This window comes from Pelodiscus sinensis, chromosome 15, assembly GCF_052426305.1.
Source record: "Pelodiscus sinensis isolate ZL-2025 chromosome 15, ASM5242630v1, whole genome shotgun sequence".
In the NCBI taxonomy this organism is placed as follows: Eukaryota; Metazoa; Chordata; order Testudines; family Trionychidae; genus Pelodiscus; species Pelodiscus sinensis.
The window spans coordinates 33,487,452-33,506,222 of record NC_143066.1 but is presented as its reverse complement, the minus strand read 5'-3'; the positions used below and the strand labels follow the sequence as shown (position 1 = coordinate 33,506,222).

Genomic DNA, 18,771 nt, shown 5'->3' with positions numbered 1-18,771 from the left:
ATAGGCTTTTTACTGCCTACATGTCTGTGGAGTCCGTCTTTTCACTGATGCAAGGATTGAATGTTGCATGGTCCCTTCCAAACCTCTTCATTTGTTAGCGAAATGGATAGTACGCTGTTCCGTGAGGGGGGGAGAGTGTATGTGGTGTTAAAACCTAGATAATAACCTCCCCTTCATAATAGGGATGTAAAATCCCATTTAATTGGTTAACTGGTTAAACATTTTGTTTAATCAGTTAATTAAAAGAGGGGGCTGGAGTGCCTCCTCTGTCCCCATTCTACCCCCCCCCCCCCCCCATGCAGCCTGTTCCTGACCATGGTGGGCCCGGTGCATCACAGGCAGGGATTCTGGTAGTCTGGAGCAATCCATGCCTACAGCATATCCAGGCCCGCTGCATATAGGGACTGCTCTCGATGACCAAAGCAGCCCCTGCCTGCTACTGCTCCAGTTCCAGCTACCACCAGTTAACCAGAACCTGGTAAGCTTTACTGGTTAATTGGTTAACCTTTCACATCCCTACATATTTATACACCATTTCTAGATGGTTTTGATTTCCTTTAATCCTTTTAATGCCGTACTTTTTCCACCCATGAATTATCTCCTCAGTCATTTGGAGAAATGGGCTGTGTCCATGAAAGCTCATGATACTATCTACATGTTTTAGAAATGTTAAGTCTGGTGTAGCTGAAGCAAAATACAGGACTATGTAGCACTTTAAAGACTAACAAGATGGTTTATTAGATGGTGAGCTTTCGTGGGCCAGACCCACTTGAGGAAGTGGGTCTGGCCAAGGAAGCTCATCATCTAATAAACCATCTTGTTAGTCTTTAAAGTGCTACATAGTCCTGCATTTTGCTTCATCTTCATGTTTTGTTAGTCTTTAAGGTGCTGCAGGACCACTCTTGGGTTTTTTCCAAGTTACAGACTAACACAGCTACTCCTGAGACTGTCACCTGCTGTGAGGCAATGTTTTTAGATTTACAGATAATCTATTGTTCTTCCCGATTAGTAAATGAGTTTCAGATGATGACTCACCTTCATGTTATGGAGAAATTTGCAAGGCTGAGGTTGGCGGTTCATGGGGTTGCTAACAGTTTTAAAAGTCTGCCATAAATATTTCATTTGCAGAGTCATCAATAATTAACCAAGCGCACATCTTGTGTTATCTATCTGTAATTAAGTGGCTCTCAAATAAAAGGTTGGTTAGTTGCACTCTGCCCTGTAGTTAGCAGTGAAATTTACCATAGTCATAGCATGCAAAGGCTCTAGCTTACTACAGCCAATGGGTGCCTGCCCCAAGTGAAATAGACTAGAGTGGATAAAGCACAGCTCTTCTGGTATAACTGCATCAAGACATGGGGCTGTTTGTCAGGGATCACACACACCTCATCACACCCCTGACTGACATAGCTGTGCTGGTAAAAGTTTGTACTGTCATCCTGGCAGGGCTTCTGATTTTCAGCTCTGATCCTTGTGTTAACCAGAAATCACCAAAAACAGTTACTATCCAAATGGTCACTTTCCAGAGAATATTTGAAAGGGTATGTCAACCTGAAACTCCAGTCATGTTTCAAGAAATGAATTTAAAGCATTTCCTAAGTTTATTGTGTAAACTTGAGTGTTCCTGACACTATTGCTGCTTTACAATCCTTTCCCTGTGTGTATGTTCTCTTCCCTGTTGCTGTGTGAAAGGCTCTCACAAGCAGAGGAACTGACTAGAGAATGGAAAGTGAAAAATAAATGTGGTCAAAAGTGCAAAGTAAAGAAATTGGGCGGGGGGAGGGTAAGAACAGAAGTGAACTCTGCCCATTCCTTAGCACTTAGAGTAACTAGAGGTGTTGGATGTAGGGCAGTGGTCTCCAACTTTCTTAAGCACAAGATCGTTTTATGAATTTAAGTGCAATCCAAGATCTACCTCAACCCAAATACCCTTGCTCCGCCTCCTTTGAGCCATTTTTCTGAGGTCCCTCCCCTGCTCGCTCCATCCTCCCTCGCTCCCCCATCCTCCCTCACTTTCACCAGGTTGAGGCCAAGGGTTGGAGTGCAGTCTCTGGTCTTGGGCTAAGGGATTTGGAGTGTGAAAGGGGCTCTGAGCTGAGTGTGGGACAGGCAGTTGGGGTGCCAGAGTGGGTTCTAGGTGTTTGGATGCAGGGGTGCTCAGGGCTAGGCCAGGGATTTGTGGTGCAGGAGGGGGTTCATGACGGGGGTAGGGTTTCAGGATGTGGGCTCTGACCTGGCACTGCTTACCTCAGGTGGCTCCTGGGTGGCTCACTGGGGGAGCACAGGGTGGTGGGTTCTAGGACAGACAGAATTGCAGCTGGCTCCAGCACGGGGACAGGCGGGATAAGGGGCACCCTGAAGGCAGGGTGGGTCCAGGTGCAGGGCCAGGTTCACCCCTGCCCTGGCCCTGCACCACTCCCAAAAACAGCCAGCAAACTCGCTCCATCCCAAGTCCTGTTGTTCCCCCTCTCTGCTCTGTGGAGATATGATACAGAGGGAGGAGAGGGGGCACCTTGACATCAGTGCTGCTTTTCCCTCCCCTGCCCTGCACAGCAAGCAGGAGGCTCCTGGGCATGGGGAAGGAGGCAGCTCTAAGGCAAAGGGCAGGAGATGTGCAGCAGTAGGGGGAGGGGCAGTTGAAGTTGGGGCACTTGATAGCCTCTTGGCCAAACCAGTCAGGATCCCCTGTCAGAGGTGCCAAGACCTACCAGTTAGATCCCAACAGACTGGTTGGGGACCACTGGTGTAGGGGGAAAAATGGCTGTAGGCAAGGGGCACACAGAATAGTCTTAAAGAGCTGCTGTCCCTTTCATTTAACTTTCAATGTGTAGTAGAGTCTTATAGTGGAACCTCTGTAGTGAGGCTGGATCTCTTGTTTTACAGTATTCTATACTATAGAGCAGTCTAGGGATGTGAATGGTTAACCAGTTAAACATGGGTGAGGCTTACAGCTTCCGGTTAAGTGCCGCAGGGCAAAAGGCACCCCAGTCTGGCTGTAGCAGCACTTGTTGGCAGGGGGATGCTGGAGCCCAGATGGGCTTGAGCGCCCCCCTCCCAGCTGTGCCCCGTCTCTTCCTCCCCCTCCCTGCATTAATCATCCCAAGTGCAATCTGAGTACGACCACTTAACGGGATGGACGCCAACTTATTGCTTGCTTGAATTGTCCTTCAAGTAAAACTGAAACAGAATTGTACTTAGTACCTTTTTGAAGCTACTTTAGTGTGGTCTCAAGGTCTCTGAAGCTACTTTAGTGTGGTCTAATAAAGGCAAGCTCTATTGATTTCACTGTATTTTTCATTCACTATCCTGTCTACTGTTACTTCATACATTTGGAGCAGGAGATGATCTAGAGTTCAAGCTATTGCAAGTGGCACCTGCCTTCATAAAATATGGCATATAGGATTTAAATGGATACCATTGAGAGGTCCGCTGTGGTAAATGGAATAAGGTAAATCAGTCATGTACATTTGGTGTAGCTGCAGGAGGGCTGAGCAGTAAGAACTTTGAAGTAGACTACTTGTATTTATTTACTTTGGCTGGGAAGACTCTATCCATTATCTTGTATCAGCTTAGTAAATCTAAAACCTGTGGTCTGCTGCGTGTGTGACTTTAGCAGCCAATGACTGAATTTGATATGACTTCCTGCCCCATCAAAAAGTATGCTAATTTAAATGTTATCAGCATGAGGTCACAGACTATATTTAACTTGCCTATATAAATCTAACCAAATGGCACAGTTTCTCCTGACTGCCCTAGAGTGCCAGTTGAAGCAGAATGATTGTGTGGAGGCCTGTGCAAAGCTCGCATAGCACTGCCTCTTCTCACTGTGTATGAGCCGAATTGCTTGCTGAGCAAATTGAGTGAAGCATTTTTTTTCAGCGCTTATCAGCTCAAAGGAATAGGGTTGGCTGTAGAACTAGGTTATATGTTACTTCGGTGAGAGAAGCCGATCCTTACTGAAAAGTTTGTTGTTTGGCTTATAGTTGGGGGAAAAGAACAAGATTCTGATGTGATAATCACTGCATCTGATGCAGATAGTTACATTCCCAGTTAGTGCACTTATCTCAACAGAAGTCAGAAATCCTTTCTTGATTAATCTTTTAGCCTCATAGACTTTAAGGTCAGAAGGGACCATTATGATCATCTAGTCTGACCCCCCCCCCCCCCCCCCCCCCCGCGCACAGTGCAGGCCACAGAATCTCACCCACCCCTTCCAGAATAATCCTATAAGTGAGAGGGTAAACCAGTGTGTTTTACAGGTTTTTGTGTCTTAATCTAAATACAGATCCTCCACTTCCTAGTACAGTAAGTATGCAGGAGGTTGATGGAGTGCTCTGATAGAGCTAATGTAATTTGCAGACTTGGTTAACAGTAGGTCCGTGCTGTTGACTGGCAGTGTTTTCTTGCATGGAACTGCTGACGTTCTTGCATTGTAGGTCTCTGACTGCTGTGATCAAATAAGCATTAGCCTCACCTCTCTGAATCAGACCTCTGGAAAAACATGGCCTTGTTTTCTCTGAAACACATTTCTGGAATTTCTGATCTCTGCCATAATAAGTTCTGTTCCTGTGAGTTCCAGCAGGCTTCCGAATTGGTAACCCACCTTTAAAACTGAACCTGTTCATTTGGGATGAGAATTCATCAGACTTGTTTCTGCAGCAGGTCAAATGATGAGTCGCTAGCTGATGAGAGTCCAATAATGTTCCAGTAATGGTCCATGGATCAGCTCTTGTATAGCCTGGACCCATGTGGAGAACACTTTCAGTTGCTTTTGCAGGGAGAAAGATTTGTCTTTCTGATTTCTTGATGACTTTGGGTGAGTTAACTTTATTGTCTGGGAGAAAGAAGGCCATCTAAGTTTTTTTTTACAAGCATAAAATGTAAGGCTTGTCAAAAAACAGAAAATCCGTTTGTGAGCTGGCTGGCTTAGTCCTGTGCCCCAGATGTGTGCTCCAGCCGGTGAATAAATGCCCAGCAGTCCCCTTTAAACCACTGGCCCAGAATACACGATGGGCCCAGCAAACAAACAAGTAGTAGTTCAACAGCTGAAAAGGCCAGGTCCTGGTTCAGGGTGGGGTATCAACAAAAATGCAGTCCCACAGTAAGGCCTAAGCCCTGGTTCAGGGCAAGGCAGCAACACACACGCAGTCCTACGGCTCAGGCCCTGGTTCAGGGCGAGGCAGCAACACAAACTAATTCTCTAGGAAAGAGAGAGGAGGGGGAGACTGTCACCTGGTATGTGGCGTTGGCTGAGGGACGTGGGCCCTCCCTACTCTACCGCATCCTGGCCCAGGGCCTTAGCAGTGGCAGCCTTGGCTGCCTTTGGGGCCAACAGGGATCCGGCCTGCAATACGCTGACACACTCTAAAGTTCTATGTGATCAGCCTGACAGTTGTCGGCTTCCCCTGACTCTCCCTCGGCATCTACCTGGCCCCTCGCAGGCTGCCGGCTCACGGGGTCATCGCAGTCTGCACCCTGTGGCAGGGTAAAGAAGGTCTCCTCTTCAGAGCAGAGGCCCGGCTGTCTGAACTAGTCCTCAGCCTCTGCAAGATCATCAGGGCCCTCCTGGCTTGGGAGCTCAGGGCAGGCCTCTCTGCTTCCTCCAGTGGCTGGGGCCTTACTAAGGTGCTGGGCTCAGCTTTCATCCTACCTGCCCTGCCCCTTGACTTCCGGGGAGTTAAAGGGGCAGGACTCAGCTCGGTCCACCCGGGGTCGGAGTGCGGTTCTTCCTCCTTGGGGTCAGTAAGCGAGCCACCCCTGCTCACTACACATTTCAGAAAAATATTGATTTACTTTGAAGGTGTTGAGAGGAAACCATTTCCATCTTTTTGTTGTTCTCTGTTCCTGAGTGCAAGAAAACTACGGCTGTCTAGAATGGTGCTTTTTTTTTTTTTAATCCTTCCTTTTCTACTGTAACTCATCCAGCATTTGAAAAGAGAGAGCTGCAAGTTTGGTTTCGTTTCCTCATGCCACTCTAACTTTTGAAAACGGCCTTTGTTTTTAGAAAAGTTAAGTTAGGGTTAGGTTAAAAAAAGGGGGGAGGGAGGAATGTGAGTGACGCCAGCACAGCCCAGACATTCAGTTAGTTGAATTCAAGGGGTGGTGGCATATGATGTCAATGCTTTCAATTTTAACGAACAAGCAACTTGGAAAAAGCAGCTCCACACTAAAAGTTTTTCTTTAAAAATCAATTGTTCATCAAGCATGCAAACAGATTTTAACTAGTTCTAATATACATTATGAAATTAAGCTTTTTCTTCACCTATGTCTTACCTCTTAATCGTTGGTACAGCATAAACTTGTGTACGTAATAATCTGATTTAGCATAATTTTGGAAGCCAGCCCAAGCTGTTTCAGGATTCATGTCAACACCCTACTCCCCTAAAGAAACACAGCTATGCTAAAAGAGCAGAGTGTTCCCTCTTCCTGGGCTTCAGAGCTGTTGACAACTTGTTTGACCCTTTTAGCACCTTGATTCTGTGTTGCCACATGGCAACAAGTGCTGTCAATCAAGCATTCTTTAAAAAGCTATGCAACTGCAATTACAGTTGTGGATCACTAGGGGGCAGCATTAAATGGGAAACAGATGAAAGTTTCAGGAGGCAAATACAAAGCAAATTTTCAAGGGAAGGAAGAAAATAGGCTTCGTTTTAATTCCTTCCAACCAGTAATTATATTTGAACATTGCCCCCTTTGTGTACCAAGGGTGTTAAGTGCATTCTGCCATACTGCATAAATACAATGTATTTCGAGTTGGCATCTGCTGCCAGTGCTACTTGTCTCCTGTATATAAATCAACAGCGTTAATCCTCTTCTGGACTAAATAGCTGGGGATGTAGGAATTTATCCTAGGAAGAGGCTGTTTCCGTATTGGCAAGTCTGTGACTGGAATATTATTGCCAAGTTTCCATGCAACACACAGATCAGTACATATCCTCCTACATCTCTGCTCGTTTGTTTCTCTAACTAAACTGGATTTTAGATCAGTTTCTTGAACTTCACTGTTGTAGCTCTAAGCAAGAGACCCTGAAAACAGTCCCAAATGCTGAGTTTTTTGGGCTTGCCTACGTACAAATATTACACCCCCATTTAATTCTGTTGTTCTGAGGTTAGCTAATGCAGTTGAACTTCGGGCACTTTTAACGAATATCTGTTTAAAACTAATGATATGTCTAGCTTGCATTTCTCACTTTTAACTGCTTTAAAAGTCAGACCCTAATCAGAGCCTTCATTCAAGGAGCACAGCTTCGTGTGGAGCAGCCTTAAAGTGCTACTTTGAGAGGGCTCTGGATAGTTTCATTAACAGGAAGTGATGGCCAGTCACGTCGGGATGCATGAGGCAGCAGAGATTGGTCACTGGGGGGCACTGCTCCACCCAGGATACTCAATACATTCAGAATCCAGTTGACCTTTACCCAATTCTGTACTTTGCTGATAGCAGGTAATCTTACAGAAAGGATCCTCTTAGATAAATGTAGGGGCCACGCAGGAGTAGCTGCTATGATATTCTAAATTGCCATTCACATTTTTTGAGAAACGTGGCAGACTCCCAGAATAGCAGCATTAAGCCTTTGTTGAACAGCCACAACACAGCATTTTAATTAACAAGCATATGGAGAGCTAGGGCAAGTTACAGCTGTCACTGAGATTGGGAGGGTGGGGAGGACAGACAAGTGATGGAGCCTGCAGTTGATTTCCCCTACATTTTTCTTGATCAGTAGATGGCCTTGTGTCCATTCTTATGCAGTGAGAGGCAGCAAGCATGCAGGAATGCTGTGGGCAGTCAGCGATTTCTGTCTTTGCCTTCTTACATTTCACTCCATGGAGCATGTATCTGGCCTAAATCTAGACTAGTCAGTGCTGATCAGATAATGACAGTGTGAACAGCAGACGGTGGCTAGGCCAAGCAGGGGAGGTTGATTGGTAGACGTGTTGAATTTTAGCATTGCCTGGTCATCTGTAGATTGGCTCTTGAAAAATCTTATGTGGATGAGGTAAGCAGACGAATTGTATCAGTCTGCTGCATTTGTTTTAAATATGTTCTAAACAAAATTTTATAGCCTAAGTGTCAAGACAGTTGGTGGGTGGGCTGCGATTAGATGTTGGTATTTATAGATACCTGGTCTATGCAAGAGATTTTCTGTTTTGATCTCTCCCCTGAATGCTAACTAGCTAGCCTTACCTCTGGCCCCAAATATGGAAACTACATCTCTACTCCTGGAAACAAAGGGCCATCCTGAGTGCCAGCATGTTTGTGTTTGATCACAGCTGCTTCCTGTCAGCTTGCAGGAAACAGGAGCCACCACCTTCAATAGATGTACAGTGAGATGATTACAGTACGTGACTGGCTGGATCTCCATCACATCCTCCTTTCTCTTCTGCTTGCTCAAGTTGTAATGGATTGTCCCACTCTGCCTGGCAAGCTGGTGCAGGTGCAACCAAGGACAGTAAAACGCCAATTGTCCGGCACCCAGTGGTCTGGCACTCCCGATAGTCCGGCACCAACTGGAACCCGGAAATGCTCCGGCCAGACGGACAATTGGAGCTGCTGTGAGCCCCATGGGCGCTCATGGCTGGGAAACAGAAGGGGAGAAGAGGGGAAAGTGATTATACCCCTGTGACGGGTCTGCCAGGTCCGCACTGCATCCAGGGGGTGGGCGGGGAATGGCGCAGCGAGGGACGAACCCTCTGCTGTTTGCAGGAAGCCCCGCGCCACCGCCAAGAGTTTCCGGGAGAGGAGCAGGCTTCCCATTCCCCAGGCTGCAGTAGTTATCGCCGAACAGGGGGTGAGGGGCGGCACTATGGGACCAACCTGGCAGCACCCCAGCTGCTCTGCTCTGCAGCTTCCCCAAGTCCGCTGCTCGTCAGTTTCAGCAGCAGAAGTGGCGGACTTGGGGAAGCGGCACGGAGCAGAGCAGCTGGGGTGCTGCCAGGCGCTGAGCAGGGGGTGAGGGGTGATGCTGCGGGACCAACCCAGCTGCTCTGCTCCGCGCCACGTCCCCAAGTCCACCTCTTCTGCTGCTGAAACTGACGAGCGGGGGACTTGGGGTAGCTGCAGAGCAGCTGGGGTGCTGCCGGTTTGGTGTCATAGCGCCGCCCCTCACCCCCTGCTCGGCGATAACTACTGCAGTCTGCGGGGTGAGGAGCCCTCTCCCCTCCCGGAAACTCTCGGCGGTGGTGCGGGGCTTCCCCTGCCTTCCTGCAAAATGGCGGGGGGTTCGCCCCTCACCGCGCCGTTCCCCGTCCACCCCCTGGATGCAGTGCGGATCACGGCAGACCCATCACAGACCCATCACAGCCCCTCCCGATACTCCAGCATATCCGATAATCTGCCACCACGTAGGTCCCAAAGGTGCTGGATTATCGGCTGTGTACTGTAATCAGGCCCACTTATCCCTAGTCATTCTGGAACTGTTTAGTAATGCAATGGCATTGTAAAGGACAAGGTGTTTTCCAGCTTAATCTAGGTAAACTGACTGCCACAGTGATTTTTAACACAGAATATAACAGGTGAATGAATGGGTTAAAGTAATGCAGGAAATCAGGTTTAAAAAAAAAAACAAGATCACTATACAGGCAGTCCCCGGGTTACGTACAAGATAGGGACTAGGTTTGTTCTTAAGTTGAATCTGTATGTAAGTCGGAACTGGCCAGTTCTGACTTACATACAGAATCAACTTAAGAACCCCAGGCGTCCCCAAGTCAGCTGCTGCTGAAACTGATCAGCAGCTGATTCCAGGAAGCCCGGGGCAGAGCAACTCTGCCTGGGGCTTCCTGTACTCAGCGCTGGTCAGTTTCAGCAGAAGCTGACTTGAGGACGCCTGGGGCAGAGCAGCTGGGGTGCTACTGGACCAACCCAGCAGCACCCCATCTGCTCTGCCCCAGATGTCCTGATTCAGCCGCTGCTGAAACTGACCAGCAGTGGCTGAATCAGGACCTGGGGCAGAGCAGCTGGGGTGCTGCCGGGTTGGTCCAGTAGTGCCCACGGGCGCTGCAGGACCAATCGGCAGCGCCCCAGCTGCTCTGCCCCAGAGTCCAAAACAAAAGCCTGGTCTGCTGGGGGGGGGGGGGAGCACACTAGCTGCGCCCCCTCCCCCCAGCAGACCAGGGACACGGGGAGCAGAGCCGCAGCGGCAGCGGGGTGCCGCGCCTCTGAGGCTTTGCTCTGGCAAAGCCTCTGAGGCGCGGGACCCCCCGCGGCTGCGGCTTCAGTCAGGGTGCCTGTGGTCTGCTGGGGACGGTCCCCAGCAGACCACAGGCACCCTGACTGAAGCCGCAGCCGCGGGGGGTCCCGCGCCTCAGAGGCTTTGCCAGCGCAAAGCCTCAGAGGCGCGGGGAACCGCCGCTGCTGCCGCTTTGACTGAAGCGGCAGCAGCGGCGGTTCCCCGCGCCTCTGAGGCTTTGCTCTGGCAAAGCCTCAGAGGCGCGGGACCCCCCCGCGGCTGCGGCTTCAGTCCGGGTGCCTGTGGTCTGCTGGGGACCGTCCCCAGCAGACCACAGGCACCGGGTCTCATGCGGCAGCAGCGGGGGTTCCCGCGCTTCTGAGGCTTTGCTCTGGCAAAGCCTCAGAAGCGCAGAAACCCGCCCGCTGCTGCCGCTTGGGTCCCGGTGCCTGTGGTCTGCTGGGGACGGTCCCCAGCAGACCACAGGCACCGGCACCCAAGTGGCAGCAGCAGCGGTTCCCGCGCTTCCGAGGCTTTGCTCTGGCAAAGCCTCAGAAGCGCGGGAACCCGCCCGGTGCCCCTGGTCTGCTGGAGACGGTCTCCAGCAGACCAGGGGCACCGGAGCAGCTTACGAACGGGGCTTTCTCGCCCCGACTTCCGGGGCGAGAAAGCTCCGTTCGTAAGTGCGGATCCGACGTAAGTCGGATCCGCGTAAGTCGGGGACTGCCTGTATTGGGAACATAATGCAAAATTAACTTTCCAAAGTTAGGCTCCAGGATGAAAAGAACCCTAAGTAAAAAGTCTGAGTGGTCACGGTGTGAGTCTGTAACTCTAAAAACAACAAGCAGTCCTGTGGCACTTTAGACACTAACAAATATATTATGAGCTTGTGTGGGTAAAACCCGCGTCCTAGGCGGAGTTGTCTTCTGGCCTAGGAATCCGCAAACTGGGCTCTGTTAGTGGTAGGCATGTAAAACCCTGTTTAAAAAGTTAACTGGTTAAACATTGTTTGATGGGTTAAGTGGGATCCCGTGAGTGTGGGAGCAACCTGCAGCTCAGTGAGCAAGGCCAGGCAGGAGTGACCCTGGGAGGTGGGGGCTCTTACCAGGTAACTGTTTGATCCTTTACCTCCCTAGTAACTAGTGTGGCACTGGGATGTCACATCGCCTCTGTTTAGTCTCCCACTTTTTCTCCCTATCCTTTTAAAGTGTAAGATGTTTTGGGCAAGGGATGGCTTTTGGCATGTTAATACATGGGCCTCTCAAATTTAGGCGAATCTAGGTTTGGACACATAGGTGCTATTGTAATACAGATAAATAATTGAGGCTGACTGCAAAATTCAGCCCAAAGCGGCACAAGAAAACAAGCATAGGCTTTGTCTATGCTAACTCATACTGTCGATGTAATCTACATCACTTCAGCTATGCAAATTGCCTAGTTGAAGTTGACGCACTGAACGCACACAAGACGCTGTAGTAAGGTTGGCGGGGGCTGCACCCCCGTGGATGCTGGCTACTCTTCTGATTCAGGTAAAGTCCCAGCATCTACGGAAGAGTGCTTGGAGATCAATTTATAGCATCTAAGAGACCCAATAAATCGATGGCTGCTGGATCGATCGCTACAGCATCAATCTCCGGTGTAGTGGAGACAAGTCCTAAGCAAAGAAATGCATTTTCTCTTTTGAAACAGAGCTGCTTCGTAAAGCAAAATCTTCTTAATAATGGGGCTAAACTTTATCACTATTAAAATTGAGCAGTGATCAGAGATCTACAGTTACTTAGTATTAAGGCCAAGGTAAGTCACAGACAGATCATAGACAATAAAAAAAAATTATGGAGGCCTGTGACTTGTCCCTGAATTTTACTATAAATATCCATGGGTGGTTGCAGGGATGGGCTTGGAGCCCCTCCACCCCTCTGAGGTTTTTGAAAGTCAGAGTCCATAAGTTCTGTGACAATCACGGCCTTAGTATGTGCAAAATGCTAAACAGCTGGGCTAGTCAAATCAGTTTATAGAATAGGCCTGTGAGACAGGCCAGGCCAGGTCTGGGCACAGCTGAGGGCATCTGCTCAGGGTGAATTACTCAAATTCGGGGCTCCTTACAGCTCCCAGACTGGAAGCCTTCCCAAATAGGCCACACACCAGTCCCACAGAGCGCTTCAGCTGCCTGCCTGAAGCCTCATGAGCAAAAACACCTCTGACACCCCAGCAACATTCGTGCCCCAGATGGCCCTGGGCCTCAAATACAGGTGAGGGGTTTTAGAACCCAATTTCACCTACTCTGAACAAGTTCTGTCCAGTCCCAAGAAACCAGCCACAGATCCCAAATCAATTTACCCTCCGGATCTTACTCACAAATCACACTGAGCCAATCCTTTAGCATCTAACATCTAAAGGTTTATTGCTACCAGAAAGAAAAGCGTGAGAATAAGGTTGCTAAATAACCATACATTACATGCATCAAATCTCCCAGTTCTTAATGCGGTCTCTAGCAGAGATGTTCTAGCTGCTGGCTTAAAAGTCCTTGTTGCTCATCCTATAGCAGGATGGGTCTACAGTTCTTCCCGGCTCGTGATTCCCTGCAAGGCTGCATCTGGGGTCAGAAGCAGATCTGAAGACCAAGATGGAGTCAACCACATGGCATATTTATACTTCCTTCCTGGTCTCTCCTTGGCTGCAGCAGGTCACCTGGCCAGTGGCCTATCCCTGTGTGCCCTGCTGGCAGCTCTTAGGTGTCAGTCCTCATTCTTGAGGTGTGTCTTTGGCCTATTGAGTGCTATTGTCCCACATAGCCTCGCTAATTAGCATGTCCATAGGCCGGGCTCTGCCCAATGCTCAAGCCCATTCAGAGAGACTTCCAGTCTCCATACAGATTACAGAGTCCTAACTCCACACACAGACATAATACAGATATATGAAGAGCAGATACAGAATCAGAAGAAAGTAAGCTTTTGTTTGACCCCTCACATGGCCCCCTTTGTACCACTTTTGGGGCAAACACCCACCCACGGCTGCAGCAGTAACCTGGCTGCTCCCCTCACAATCCAATAATGTGACAGCCTCTGTTCTTGGCTATTAGGTTACCCATTAGGCCAGGTTCATACTGATGGAAACAATCACAGAATCCTAGAACTGGAAGGAACCTTGAGAGGTCATCGAGTCCAGTCCCCTGCCCTCATGGTGGGACCAAGCACCATCTAGACCAGGGGTGGCCAACCAGTTGGAGACGAAGAGCCAAAATAGCTGTGGATAGAGAGCCAAGAGCCACATGTTATATGTTTGTTTTTATATATTGATAGATAGATATAGTACACAAAATGTAGTGATAAGAATAACATTATGGGACATTTCTGACAAAAACCAATAACAAAGTCTCTAGTCACTTAAAAAATTCACAGCCAGTCCATAGATCGTCAGAGAACTTGATGAGGAACAAACATCAAATTTAAAAGAGAACCTTTAAAAATACAGTAATATTCTCACACTTAAAAAAACACATCCCCACCATTGGATAGTAGTTTTAAATTTAACACTACTGTCCTATTATGTCCTGTGAGTTACTTCTCAGTTCAGTTTAATTTAAAAAAAATAGCACAATTTGAAGTGCCTGTTTCACTCCAGTTTGTTGATCTCTGGTATAGTTTCCTTTTATTTTTTTATACACACTCATTCTCTCTCTCTCTCTGTCACACTCGCATTCTGTCTGTGCGTCTCTCTTTTTCTCTCTCTCTGTCTCTCTACATGCTAATCAAATGCTGAGGGTGCCCCTTTGGACGCTGGGGCTCTTACTGCTCTCAAGGGGTAAGGGAAGTCCACAGGAGCATTTCTCCCATTGACCTCATGCTGTGAGCGAGGATGGTGTTGAAGCTCAGTTTAAACTATGTGGAACTGATCTGTTTTTTACATGGTTGGAATTGCTTACCTTAAACCAGGAGTGTCCAAACTTTTTTCAAAGAGGGCCAGATTTGATGAAGTGAATATGCGTGAGGGCCGACCATTTTGCCTGACATTCTTTGAACCATTAAAATTAAATGCAAATTAACTATTTTATGCAAAGTTTATTGCAAACGGCATGCTTTTCATTTCGTCACATGGATGACAAATCTAAACAGGTGTTAAATCACTCTGCCTTTCATATCTGAAGGCCAGATGAAAAAAAAATCCAGGAAGCTGCAATATATGTCAGGAATATTGTAAAGTACATTACATATTATTGGTAATAAAGGTTGTCTGTCAACTTCTAAGTTCAAAAAATATGAACAGGAACATAACACCAAGTATACATGTTGTGTCCAAATATATTTATAACTGATTTAGACCAACTGACATTAACTGAGATTTTACAATGTATTCATCTCAATACATATGGATTCGTTGGGGGGCCATAAAGGATAGATATTGCCAAATTACCTGGGGGGCCGTATTAAACCGGAACACGGGCCGCAATTGGCCCGCGGGCCGGACTTTGGACATGCCTGCCTTAAACCAACTTTCCCCTGTAGTGTGGACCTGGCCTAAGACAGCTGCAGTTAGTACTATATATAAATTTTAAGTCCCTGTAAACTTCTTCTAGGCTTATCCAGCTGCTGTCCCCAAAACTAGCAGTTCAACTAAGAGTTCCTGACCATGTCTTACATAGTTATTGGCGATGGCTTCATACCTAGAGCCCATTGTTAAGCGATTACGTACCAGCAGGAAGCTCCCAAATTCCTCTTGTGCCGTCCCCGTTGGTCAGGTCTCTAGCTGAATGCTGATGGTTTGCCAAACTCGACTGCTTCTGGTGAATCTCTTTCTACTTCAGTGGTCTCCAACCTTTTTTAAGCACAAGATCGCTTTTTGAATTTTTCAATCCAGGATCTATCTCAAACCCAGACAGTGCCAGACCGAGCCAAACTTGCATCCTGGGCAGCAGGTATGCGGCCCCATCCCTAGACACATGGCGCCTGATTGACATGGTAAGGGGTGCCCTGCTCCCGGGCGCGCGGCGCCCCTTACCACTTCAATCAGGTTGGCACCTCGGGCAGCTGCCTGGCTAGCTCCCCCTTAATCCAGCCCTGAACCCAGATACCCTTGCCCTACCCAGTTGAGGTGAGGCACTCCATGCTCACGCTGTGGAGATGGAGTACTGTGGCTGTGATGGATAGGAGGAGCACCTGGCCAGCAACCGCTGACTAAGGTGTTAAACTCAGGTAGCTAGCAAGGCTGTTGGCAGGGAGCCAAAATCCAATGGGGATACAATGCTGAAATCTGATTTGTGTAAGATACCTTGCCTGCTTTCTTTGTGTGGAGAGAGTTAAACCAGGAGTTGACACACACAATGATTTAAACCCGGGCAGGATTACCATGCCCCCAAGGAATTCGGTCATGCAAGTGGAATGAACCCAGAAAGGGTTGAGATTAAAATAAAGGGAAAAGTGTATGGTTTGGTTTGAACTGCTCTGTTTGAATCTCTGCCTTCCTCCCCCATTCACTATCTAAGAGTTGTTCCCAGAGATTATCTGTGTTTTAATGTGTTTTACTTTGCTAGGTTTTACAGAGCAACTATAAGTATATCTTTTGTTTTGTAATAAAAATCACTTTTTAAGGTGGTGATTTGGTTCTTGTGTCCTGGAAAGTGTGGGTGGGTGTGCGTGCGTGCGTGCATGCCTCAGACTAAGAGGTCTGTTACCAGAGGCTGCAGTTTGTTTTTCTCTTCTCTTCTCTTTCAAGCTCTCTTGTGGTAAAGAGCTTGGGGTACCCCAGGGGGATTCAAGTGTTTCCCCCCTTTTTTTAGGGCAAATCACTTGATATAATGGCAGCTACACCCCAAAGTCAGTAAACCTGTGACTCTGGGGAGTTTTTGTAAGCAGAATCTGTAGAGGCAAGGTATTTTTAAGGTCTCTTGTGGGCCCCCACCTTCTGCACTCAGAGTGGGGAACAGCCTTGACAACACCCTTGCTAGCTACCTGAGTTTAACCCCTTAGACACCGGGTGCTGGCCAGCACTCCTCTTCATCACAGTGGCAGAGGAGGGGGGCACCCTGATGTCAGCAGCCCCCTCTTCTGCCTCCCCCACCCTGCACAGCAAGTAGAAAGCTGGTGGCGGGGAGCAGCTTTAAGGCAGAGGGCAGGCGCACCACCGAAGTGGAGGAAGAGGAAGCCGATGTACTGTCATTGGATAGTCTCCAAGCCAAACCAGACAGGATCACCTGTCAGAGGCTCTAGCATTTACCAGTAGATCCAAATCTACTAGTGGATGACCACTGTTCTACTTGTGTGGTTTAGGCCTGATCTTTCTTTCAGTGCAAATCTGTGCAATTTGGGGAAGGCCCCCACAGCTGTAGCTTTGATATTTGATGTAGCTATGATTGTCTTTTCTCATTAACATCTGTTGTTATTCTTAGGAAACCTGCAGGAAGTGCCAGGGGCTATGGAAGGAGCACATGAACCTTACCTGTGAACAGCTGGCTGAGAAGGATGACATAAAATATAGAACATCTATGTAAGTAACTTCCTGAATCTGTCAAAACTGGGTGCTTATTCTAACTTCTAATCTGAGTTGCACAGTAAACCATCTGTGTTACTAAATTCAGTAATAAGTGTTGTGTGTGTGACTACATAGAGCATTCTTGTTTGTATATTAATAAGGCCCTTGACTTTGTGTGTCAGTACACTGAGAGGATTCTGGGGTTATGAAAAATGAATAAGTACCAGGCTTCTGTGGTAGAAGCTCCAGGAATGATTTTCAGCAGCGTAGTCCATGAGGTAAATCGAGGTGGTGGGAGTTTCTATTCCAGAACATTACTGTTGATTCATTTAATGTGACAGGTAGTACCTGTTGTTCAAAAGAAATGAGACATTAGTACTGCATCTGGCTGGTTATGTTGTGTAGTATGCAAAGGAAGGGTGCACTGACACACAAAACAAGCCTTAGTTTGTCACCAGGTCACTTGTTAATGTTTGGTTCGGGGTAATGTAAACTGATGGTGCAATGGAGTTTGTGACACCTGGGCAAAGCACTCACCTCTGGCCTCTTCTACTACGCAAATGGAGATGTGCATACACATTTACACACAAATAGATTGTACATGCTGTTAAAGTTAGTTATTCTCTGAAGACTTCTACAGACTAGAAGTGTGCAAGTGTAAAGGGTTACACACAGGCCTCCTGCCCACCAGCTGACTCCATATCAGAGGCAGCAGTGTTGGTGCTCACAGGGAGCTAGTAAAAGCTGGCTCCCCTGCATACCAGCTCCTGCCCTGCTGCATGTAAATGTGTTACCTAAATAAATGCATTTTAACCTCTCTACTGCAGACTTTCATCTGAAATGCTAAAATGTATGTAAGGAGTTTCAGAAAATCTCTTTTGGAGTCTAATCTTTGTCCATACTGTAGCAACAGCCAAAATATTCTGGAATCTGTGTCATGGAGATTTTAAAGAGCAAATTAGATAAACCCCTCTTCGGAGTGGCCTAAATAATTCTTAGCCCTCCCTTGAGTGCAAGGTACTGGACTAAAGACCCCTTGAGGTCCCTTGCTGTCCTACGTTCTCTGTTTCTAATTGTGAAAAATAAGTGGGGGTTGTGATACAAAACTGCTGAATTAGAATTAGAGTGGCCTGCTTTTGTTAATTTGGTGTCTCTTCTCTCAGGTGTATCCCAGACTCTAGTAATCTTGTCATCTTTGATCTGGTTTTTAGTGTGCTTGGGGCAGGCAGAAATCACATTTCAATACTACAGTTGAACTCTGGAGGTTTTGGCATTGTGAGTCCAAGTGACGCTGCTTCATTCACCCCTTGGGACATAATTTTTCAGCAAAACATTAACTTTCAGGGACATCATTCAGTGTCTTTCTGCCACTACTCACCCTGTAGAAAAGAGGAAGTGGGAGTATTGTGACACTCATGTCCCAAATAAGAAGAGAAAGATGTAGCTTTAAAAACTTTAACAGAATTTTGCCTTCGTTAGTAGTCCAGATGAGGTTTCACTGTATGAAGACAATAAAGCTTCCTGTTGAATATAGGGAAAAGGAAGCCCAGCTGGAGTTCAGGCCTAGCTTCCTGCCTTGTTCAAAGTTTTCCAAAAATGCATAACAGCATCCTGTTAGACGGACAAGGGAGGAGCAGCAGTCAGAACAGATTTAGTTCCATGAACTGCAGATCCAAGCCTTGGGATGGAAGGCTGAGAGGGTGTGGATACTACTACATAAGCCACTACAGTAAAAACTTGTGCTAGGTCTGAAGTTGCTGTGAATTGTGAGAAGTGTATCATGCTGGTGAAAGCAAGGTATATTATGGGCTCTTGTCATGAAGGCTGCCTTCACACTACACTGTTAGTGCACCTCAATAAACTGTAGCCTCCCTCTGCAGGCTGCTGTGACCAGCCACATTGTCTACTGAACATATGTCCATATCACAAGACCACTCGAGTAACAGGATTGATACACACCACCAATGGAAATGGTGCTTATTCCATACACAACCTTGCCAGCCAAAGCAAAGGGGTTCCCGTCTCTCAATACAAGTGCAGCACCTCCACTGGGCTACTGTGACAGTTTCTTCCACATCCAGCCTGCTGGTTCGAACTTCGCTAGCCTCTCTTTCTCCTAGATGGTGAATTGAAGAATTTAGCT

General features: G+C 47.5%; 1 protein-coding gene across 5 annotated transcripts in view; it reads left to right on the top strand.

Moving 5' to 3' along the window:
• RNF216 (ring finger protein 216) overlaps positions 1–18,771 on the top strand; it is a 146,346-nt gene that overhangs the window by 95,501 nt on the left and 32,074 nt on the right. For all 5 annotated transcript variants that reach the window (XM_075899673.2, XM_075899671.2, XM_075899674.2 and 2 more), the window contains one exon: positions 16,546–16,643. In XM_075899673.2, the coding sequence (XP_075755788.2) occupies positions 16,546–16,643 (98 nt within the window). The remainder of the gene's footprint in view (positions 1–16,545; positions 16,644–18,771) is intronic.